The sequence below is a fragment of the Phlebotomus papatasi genome, chromosome 1, assembly GCF_024763615.1.
Source record: "Phlebotomus papatasi isolate M1 chromosome 1, Ppap_2.1, whole genome shotgun sequence".
Classification (NCBI taxonomy): Eukaryota; Metazoa; Arthropoda; class Insecta; order Diptera; family Psychodidae; genus Phlebotomus; species Phlebotomus papatasi.
In genome coordinates this window covers 79,092,218-79,102,528 of record NC_077222.1, presented here as the reverse complement: position 1 = coordinate 79,102,528, position 10,311 = coordinate 79,092,218, and the positions used below count along the sequence as shown (strand labels likewise).

Genomic DNA, 10,311 nt, shown 5'->3' with positions numbered 1-10,311 from the left:
TTGGACCTTGTTTTCGACCGACTTAAACAAAACTGAATTAATTCTAATACCCTTTTAATTCCGAATAACTGTGAGTTGTTGCAGGCATATTGAATTAATTGTTGATTGGTGATAAATCACTAAATAAATTGGACTATAAATTAAAATTCAATACTAAAGTTGTCATGCTATATTGTTTATTTTACGATGATTTAGAAACCCCAAAAACCACAACTAGTTGCGAAATTAATTAATAAAATTAATAATGTGATAATTTTATTCAAATTCAAAATGTAATTAAATAATTATATTAAGTTAAATTGCATCCATTGAAAAAGTAAAACAAAAAACTACAAACCGATAAGTGTCCACAAATAGAAGAAAATTTAAAAATGTAAAAGAGAAATTACAGCTTAAAAGGTACAAGTCATAAAAAATAAATAAAGTAACTTACCCTCTTTCCAATTTTTTTCAATTTCTCCTCTATCTTTTTTTTGTTCACTTTGCGTCAGAAAAATTACAGCAATTATTAGAATCAATTTACTTCCAGCCGTGTCCAACAAATTTTCAAGGGTGATTTGTGAATGGGAGCTTCCCACATAAGCTCATGAAGAAAATGAAAATTTATGACTTTTCTTTTCTTTTAGCAACACTTCTTTTAGAATTCCAATTTAACAAGCATTTTTCCACCTAATTGAGAATTTCTGTTGCGACTTCAGCATTTGAATCAGCTTCTCTCAGAGCTTTCTCCACAAGTTGGGCCAATTCTGGAGGTAAATCTTCAAGTTTTTCCTCACAATCTACCACTGATTCTTGATCAAATGTAGAAGAAGAATGTTCCACATCGCTTTCACTCTCATCAATTTCCTCTTCATTGGACACTGATGTGCAAGTTGAAGAGGCTGCATTGATAGAATTCGAAGCAACACCCTCAAGATCTTTGTCCACATTCGATGCCGAATAGCCATTGAGAAGAAGTTCTGAGGGTGATGTTGTCCAAGCTGTTTGCTCAAGTCTCTGCTCCAATTCCGTAATTCTTAGAGCGAGAATTTTATTAGCCTTCTTCTGGTGCGCCAATGCGAGACTTTTGTCATTCACATTGTCCAGAAGGGCCAGACATAGAGACTTTAAATCAGCTATTGTCGCCGCTTTATTTGGCAATTCAGCATCTGTTCCTCGTTCCATGAGCACTTTCACTGTCAACATACAGTAAAAAGAGACAAGTAATACAGGGAAATTTTCAATTTCCAGAAAGAGAATGAGTAACAGGGCACACATCTTGCGGGCATTAGAAAACAATATAGCTCTTAAGAGTGCTACCATATACGAAGAGTCAACAATGCTTACTATCCAGGATATTAAACTTTCTAAGTTATATTCGTTTTTAAATCAACACATATTAAAGTTTTTGTTGTCCAAAATTAACAGATGCTGTTGTATAAAGTCTTTTCTAAATCTGTGTTTAAAGCTTATTTTATCATTTTACTTGAACTTTACAGAAATTTACAGAATATATTGAAGCTGCATCAAGTAAACGACTAAACCTAAGGTTTTAGTTTGATTATGTCATCTCACTCTCCATCCCACAAATCATCCGATTCACCGATTCAAAAAAGGTAAAAGCTCATGTTGGCCAACTTAATTCTGGATTTTATGTAAAACTGTTATTATTATTTAGTTATTTTGATGTAGGGGAGGGTGGGGCAGTTAACGACGGGGCAGTTTCAATTTTTGCATATTCTTCTTATCCCTTTGAATGGAATGGGATAAAACCTTTATGTTATTGAAGAGATAGAGTAAGTGTGCCAAATTTCGGCATATTTGCATGCAAGCGCCAAAGTCTCAAGTTTGAAATGTAATATCTTTAATAGAAATTGATTTTTTTATTACTTCTTTTTAAGGAGTGTTGCTTAGAACCATGTAGACAGCTTATCGTCTTTATTTACTTTAAAATCATTCTTAATACATTTTAAAATGAATAAAAATGTAGACATAGCTTTGGTGCTCTATTTCGGCCACCTTCATTCTCATAGATCCTTGCCCTTCCGGAATTCTTCCAATGCCTTTTTCACGTCATCTCGTTTGTCGAAGCTACATTTTTTGTTATTCTTTTGCATGTATAATCTCTAGAGTACGTAAAATCTAAAAATTCATGGAAATTCGAGGAACAAAAAAGGTGGCCGAAATTGCAAGCTGGCCGGAATTTGGCACACTTACCCTAAATGAGACCCATGTTTATAAAAACAATTAATTTCGTGACGCTTCTCGTTTGAATTCTGTAATTGATTTTATAAAACTGCATCAAAATGAAACTTTTTGTAATGTTTTATTTTCAACAATTTCTGAACTATTGCACTTATCTATCGAAGTAACATAATTGTATTAAATTTCCAGTGGTTTTATGATTACACGGTGCGACAAAATTTACCTTTTTGTGGGTGTCTTTGACGAGAGTGCCAAAACTTGTTAGAGGGTCATTTAAGGACCTCAAATCTGCAATCCGTTTGTCCAGGTCACCTCTAGATTTTTTTGAAAAAGCATATTTAGTTTTTTGATGTTTTATAAAATTCAAAAATTCATATCTCCGGTTCTAATTATCCGGTGGTAGTCACATAAAGCTAAACTGACGCGTAATTTCATCGTCTATAACTCTTGTGAACATATCAAGCATCTACGATGAAAATGAAGTATATTTTTTAAAGATTTTTTGAAAAAGGGCACCTAAAATGGTGCATTTTTCTGTGTTTTTTCCATCTTCTATTAATTTTCCCACTTTAATAGAGCATTTTATATGTCAAATAACTATGCCTAAAAGTTAGAGAATTTAATATTCTTTCATATCTTTTTGGTTTAAATTTTCTATCCTAATTCGTTTATTCACAATAATTTATTGAAAATAAAATGCATTGTTTTAAAAATAAAATCTCTTATTATATATAATTATTTGGTATCTTTGTCTAACCTACTGAAGAGCATTCTCTTTTGCACTCTCACTTACACATTTCATATAAAAAGAGGCGAAATGAAAAAAAGAGACGTTTATAGAAATAAAGAGAGAAGAATAGTTTTTTGGCACTCATAACAGCTATTCTTCTCTCTCTATTTCTATAAACGTCTCTTTTTTTCATTTCGCCTCTTTTTATATGAAATGTGTAAGTGAGAGTGCAAAAGAGAATGCTCTTCTGTAGGTTAGACAAAGATACCAAATAATTATATATAATAAGAGATTTTATTTTTATAATAATGCATTTTATTTTCAATAAATTATTGTAAATAAACGAATTAGAATAGAAAATTTAAACCAAAAAGATATGAAAGTATATTAAATTCTCTAACTTTTAGGCATAGTTATTTGACATATAAAATGCTCTATTAAAGTGGGAAAATTACTAGAAGATGGAAAAAACACAGAAAAATGCTCCATTTTAGGTGCCCTTTTTCAAAAAATCTTTAAAAAATATACTTCATTTTCATCGTAGATGCTTGATATGTTGACAAGAGTTATAGAGAATGAAATTACGCGTCAGTTTAGCTTTATGTGACTACCACCGGATAATTAGAACCGGAGATATGAATTTTTGAATTTTATAAAACATCAAAAAACTAAAAATGCTTTTCCTAAAAAATCTAGAGGTGACCCGGACAAACGGATTGCAGATTTGAGGTCCTTAAATGACCCTCTAACAAGTTTTGGCACTCTCGTCAAAGACACCCACAACGTGTCGCACAGTGTTATTATACGGCATTTAGCGTTGAATGAAATCTAAGACGGTTCTGACAATTTTCATTTGAGTTCCGAAAGTTCGTGAGGGGCAGTTTAATGCAAGCACACGGAGAAGTTTCCAGTGTCTAACAATTTACTTTTTTAATCAAAATTAACTTAAAATGATCATTGAAAACGTTTTGTATCTGTTTTTGTCGATAAAGTTCGAAATTATGAAAAGTAGTATTTCATAAAAGTTCACAAAAAAAATTAAAAAAAAAAAATAATCTTCCAGTGTTTTCTAAGTGCTTAAAAATTATAAATTTAATTGGTATAATATATTTTCTGAATGTTTTCAGCGAGATATTGTAATATTTTTTAGTATTATAAAAATTCAAGACTTTAAAATACTATTATAAACCTGTTATACTAAAAGGGACATGTTCTAAGGCGATATAATGATCCAACAATGTACAGAATTTGCTTAGCACTACAAAAGACATTTCTTTTGTATAAAAATTCAAAGAAAATTGCTCAATTAATGAGAAATAGGCTTGGAAATCATTTTCGATATTTTATTTTCTCTGTATGATCAATTAGTATTCAAATTCTGTTATAAAGTTCTTGTTTAATTATATTTTTAGGTTTTAGAGTCTTAGAAGACTTCAAAATAGTAATTTTAATCAATTCTGGTATAGCGAGTTTCCTATAAACACGTTTTATCTTTCTCAAAAATTGCCTCATATTTATCTTGAAATTGCCCCGTAATGAGGGACTTTCACACATTCTGCCTTTCAAGTGAAATGAATTTTTCCCCAATAGACTAATGAAATTAAAGGATTATTGGTATTATTTTTATTAACCCTAAACCCAACTGTAATGTAAAGAATATATAAAGTTTTACTTCTGTTTATCATCTTTTCGCAAAATGGTCCCAAAATCCATTTTGCAATTTAGGGGTGAAACTGCCCCACTCTCCCCTACCAGACTCTTTACTATTTCATGTATATTGTTCAGTTTACCAACTATGTTACTACTATATTATTTGATAGGCTTTTTACTTTTCTACATTGTATAATAGTATCTTTATCTAATACAGTATAAATATTTATCTTGTCTTCAGAAATTCAATGTTCTAGAAAATTTTAGTATTTCGTAAGATCTTCCATTTGCGCCCTTATGCGCTAAACAGACTTATACGTGCTTCAGACCTGACACTTAGCCATATGGCTTAACTGCTCTAATTTTTTAACAATCAAGATTTCTTGGAAGAAATTTGACTTAGGATTGGATTATTAATGACAAATGACCTATTAAATTCTGAAAAAGCAATAAAAAGGGTTGCTATTTAGGATTTTGAGGCCGTCGAAAACTGGTCTAAATCGGCTAAATCTCTAGTCTAAAGACCGCTTTACGGCTTTATCCGGAACACGGCTTATTAGTGGAAAACTGATGGGAATGTAGTTTAATATTTATTTTGATTATACACGTTATGCCGTCTCCCGATATTAGCCGTAGGTGTATACAGTACATAACTCATCAAATTCGATAAAATAAAACCGAAGATACGGCATTTTGAATTTCCCCGACTTTGATCCCTTATATCTCCGAGAGAACTCACGCCATTTTTTTGAAATTTTATTGCCTAAACAACAATACTTCAAAGTTTGACTAAGATAAGATTTTGCCAGGGGTCAGTTCTCTATTTCGGATATTCCGATGCATCCAGGCCACCAATTGGGCCCCTTATGCTTCCCCACTCCTATTCTATCTTATCCCCCGATACGGGTAGCCACTCTATATCGCAGCTCTGTGGACAATCAGTGCCGTTACTATATCACAGCATCCCTTCTCGGTGTGTGTTTGGGATCAGTGACAGCGAATATTTGTATCGATTGAAGTACCACTTTCACATCGAAACTCGTTCTCGTACCAGCCTCTATTGTTTAGGCGGTTCACTTTTTTTTGCCAATATGCACCATTGACATTACAATTCATTCATTCACTGGACGAATTCAAAGCCGATATGGCATGAGAAATCTTTTTCTGCTGCTGCTCAGCTTTGAACCCCAGACCTCGCAGTCATAGAGCTACTACTTTATCCACTGACCCACTCGAGGCCCAAAGTTTGACTAACTTGGATACGGATTTCGAAAAAAGAGTTAAAATCTTCAATACGTAAGGTCGAAGAAACATCTGTTCAGCAGAGAATACTTCTTAGCGATTTCTTAAGATAGGTGTTCAAATCGGTGGCAGCCAAAATCCTGAAAGCCAAAATCCCGAAAGCCAAAATCCCGAACGCCAAATTCCGAACGCCAAATCCCGAAAAGGCCAAAATCCCGAAAGCCAAAATCCCGAAAGCCAAAATCCCGAATTTTTAAAATCCTGAAAGGGATGAAATTATATGGAGGAAAATGTTTAGAATAATTTCCCAAGGCACAGAAGATTTCCCTTTGCCTCCAGCAAGCGCGAGTGCAATCGTGGGAGTAGCTATGATACTTTTAAGAATTCGGGATTTTGACTTTCGGGATTTTGGCCTATTCGGGATTTTGGCTTTCGGGATTTTGGCATTCGGGATTTTGGCTTTCGGGATTTTGGCTTTCGGGATTTTGACCGGGACCCGTTCAAATTCCATATCCCAAATGATAAAAAATTGGATTCCAATAAGTAATTATACGATTTCTTAAAGAATTACTTTTTAAATGATTTTTAAATTCAAAATTTAAGATACATTCGAGATACCGCAAACAATCATTCTACAATAAGAGGTGATATCACTATTTGAATTTCTTTTACTTTAAACACATTTTTGTCGAAATCATTTCTTTTTTTCTTTTTTTGAACTAGCCGTATTTCTAGATCCTGCAATTTTCAATCTATTTGTACCAAATTTTGGCTGCAGCTTTTCAGGTACATACTTTCTTTCTCTATAGTGATCGCCTTACTGATTAAGCTTTACCATCCTCATTTTGTTTTAATAAATTATATGTAATCATGAGCCTCAACGCATGTACATTAATATGTAATAAACCAAATCTGTACATATTATATAATATATACTGGGTTCTAAAGTAATGTTACCCCTTAAGGGGTTACGTGGGATCAAAATAGATAAAAACCTATTTTTCTTTTTCTTTTTTAATATAACCATATAACAAAAAATTCATTTAATTCAAGCTCTTAAGCATATAAAAATACAACCTTGAAAGTATTTTTTTCTGAAATTTTCATTTAAAATTTCTAAAAATTCAGCCACTGATGGCTGATTTTTGGAGATTTTTTTGAAAAAAAACTTTTCGGTGGACAAGATTTCTCAAAATTGGTTCATTTGAATTCCAAAAACCAAAAATATATCTTCTTAGCTGATGATTTAAAATTGTCATTGAACGAAGGATTTAAGAAAAAAATTAAATTAAAATAATTGACTTATTTTACACCACATTTCGTGTTGTAGAATAAACTGTGACTAAGTACATAAAATTATTCGTTCAAGGACTAGTTCAACTCATCAGCTAACAGGAAATATTTTTCAATTCCAATTTATTCAATTTTAAAAATCCATAAAAAATAGGGTACAATCCTCTTAAAATTGCGTGGCAAGGCAAAAGGATATAATAATAAGCAATAAAATACATGGGCACCTTTAAAAGTGGGGCACCTTTCAAATTGGGATTCTACACCTATTTTTAAATAAAACTCAGCCTTATAGTGATATAATATAGGTGCACAAACAGATTGAAAAGCTAAATTACATTATGATATGACTTAGTTCCACTTAAACTTAGGAAAAAATCCCAATTTCAATAGTGCCCCACTTTCAAAGGTGACCCACTTCCCCCTACAATAGAAAAATGAAAAAAAGTCTTGAAAAACGTAAACTATTTATGAATTTTTATATTATAAACAAAAAAATAGTACAGTGGGACCTCGATAGAGTCAACTAATTATTTTCAGGCCTATTGACTCCATTGAATTTGGTGACTCTATCGGAGTCCAAAAAATCAATTAAAATGTGAAATTTTGATATAAAGGGGTATTATTTTATGTTTGTGATAAATTTAACACGATAATAGAATACTTTATTTAATTAACCCTTAAATTCTACACCCTCTGGTCCAAAAAGGTCGTATATTTGAGCAAAAGTTGGAGATTAAGGACTGATATTACGGAATGATTTTATTATTAATAAGTATCTCAAGTGAAAATTACTATCCATGTGATAATATTGAGGTCCATCCACGATATTGAGATAAGGAAATGGTGTCTTAGAGATTTCTTTTTTCATTTTGTTTTAGAAGAGCTCCGGTAGATATTTAATTGTTGAAAATTCTGATGCAAATAAAGTTATTAATTAGAATGTATTTTAAACCTTTATCGTATGAAAGAAGAGATTGATAGTTGTTCTTTTCGTTATGACATAACTATTGCTCTAAACTTCACAAAAAGAGCTATAAACCCTCATTTATAGACCTATAGACCCTCATTTCCTCCCTACCCCTCCCCTTTGACGCTAAAATCGGTTTTTTTTTGTGATTACAGTAAAACACGTCATACGGGATCATAGGGCTTAATCAAAAAATCTTAAGACAAGAAAGAAAAGATACGAGAACTTTTAATATGTCAAAACGCTTAAAATCACAAAAAAAATTATTTTGTCGACAATTTAGTTCACGGTTAATATACGAATTTTATCATAATATTGTTTTCTTGTGTTGAAAACGTTACATTGATACACCAAAACACTGATTTTAATTTCGAAAAAGTCATACAATATTATCAGTTCAATAACAATGGAAAAGCTGACTTTATCGGAGTCAATTTGGGTCCAAGTTGACTGTATCGGAGTCCGTAGAGTAAAAAAATAGCTTTTGACTCTATTGGAAATTGACTCTATCGCGGGTTGACTCTATCGAGGTCCCACTGTATTTGATTTTTTGATTTCCAGACGAACCAATTCCGAGAAATTTTGTCCATCGAATATGTATTTTTTTTAATCTAAAAAATTCAAGTCTCAATGATAGAATTTTTAATATTTTTTTAATTATTTCTTTTTTCAATGTTGTACTTTTATATTCTTAACAGCTTGATTTAAATAAAATTATAACCGTATAGTTATTATATTAGGTTTATTACCTATCATTATCACAATAATTTTAAGTGTTTTCTTTGCGACTGTTTTACTATACTTATAAGTTTTCAACTAGAATTTCAAAAGTATATTCTAAAAGAATTATTGAGTTATTAAAAGTAATTTTAAAAAAAGTTATGAGTAAAGCATCGCAAGATCTTTCTCTCTTAAATCTCTAATCAAGAAATTATTTTATAATCCCTAAATTTCAACAAGGTACAAATCCTGTTTTATAAAATTTGTGAGATGGAGAAAATGCCTTTGTTAACTAATAAAAAATTTGTTTTGCAGACCATTGAACAATGACCTGTATGAATTGAAATGAAAATAAACTCGAGAGAGAAAATTATATTTACCTTGTTTGTGTGACATTATCATATCACTGTTGCTATTCCCCAGCTTCACAATGCCCTTTTTGTTCCTCTTCATCTCCAGCATTGACTGTCGTGCAGAGAAGTGAGTAAAATGTTTATTAAAATTTTAATATTGAATTAATTCAATTTTCCTATTATCATTCACATGAAACACAGATGAAACATCAATGAAACATTTCAAGAGGAATAAATTCTTTTCATTGAGGAAAATTTTGAGAATAAAATTGAAATCTCACCTTGTACTTGTTGAGAGAATGCTGCACGAGTTCCAATTCATTCTCCACATTCTTCAATTTCTCCTGCAAATACTTATTTTCCCTCACAAGTGAATCAATATCGAGGACTTTTATTTGCGATTCACTTCCCTTCAGTGCCACACTCAATTCATGATTGAGCCGATGAACTTTGCACTTGAAAGCATCCCGTTCCGTGATGACTTCCTCCTTCTCATCCAGCAACGAACGGAAATCATACCGTAGCTGTGCATTCTAGAGAAGATATCGGAAGTCCAATTAAATTTATTAAAGTTGAATTTGAGATGAAAAAAAATATTATTATCATACCTTTTTCTTGAGATCTTCCAATTGAGCTATAAATTTGGATTTTTCTACATTCCATTCATCCCTCGGTGAACACTCATCCTGATTGAGCCTTCCACTCTGACACTTTTCACAGAGATTGCATCTCCTCTCCCTGAGAACTTTAATGTCACCCTCCTTCTCGCTCAGACTCTGCCTCAGGGATTCGAGATCCGTGGCCAAAGCTGTATTCTTCTCTCGCAGGTCATTCACAAGGGCAGCTACACTCGATCTCTCCATGTACTCAATGGACATGGAATCGCCTGAATGTAGGCTCTTTTTTATAGCTGTGTAGCGCATTTGCAGGGTTTCAGCCATCAATTTGAATTGATCCCGCTCAGTCCGGAAGCGCTCCAATTCTTTACGCATTATCTTCAGTGCTTCCACCTTGCTCTGGAGCTTCCGATGAAGAGCTGAATGCTGCAATTTAAACCATTAGGAAGTCATTCAGCCAAAAGCTTTTCCCAGACTCACTTCGATATTGTAGTTCTCCATATGCTCATCCAGGAACTTTACTCTTCCAGCACCGCCTTCATCCATTTGGAAGTC

The 10,311-nt window shown here is 32.4% G+C and overlaps 1 protein-coding gene across 1 annotated transcript; it reads right to left on the bottom strand.

Annotated features, from left to right (window-relative positions):
• Positions 1 to 610: 610 nt before the first annotated feature.
• Positions 611 to 10,308, bottom strand: LOC129810241 (coiled-coil domain-containing protein 149). Its single transcript, XM_055860575.1, has 5 exons — positions 10,237 to 10,308; positions 9,748 to 10,182; positions 9,421 to 9,672; positions 9,167 to 9,251; positions 611 to 1,175 (listed from the first exon to the last, which is right to left on the bottom strand). Exons 1-5 carry the CDS (start codon positions 10,300 to 10,302, stop codon positions 670 to 672), a joined length of 1,344 nt encoding a protein of 447 aa, XP_055716550.1. The 5' UTR covers positions 10,303 to 10,308; the 3' UTR covers positions 611 to 669.
• Between the last annotated feature and the right edge of the window lie 3 nt (positions 10,309 to 10,311).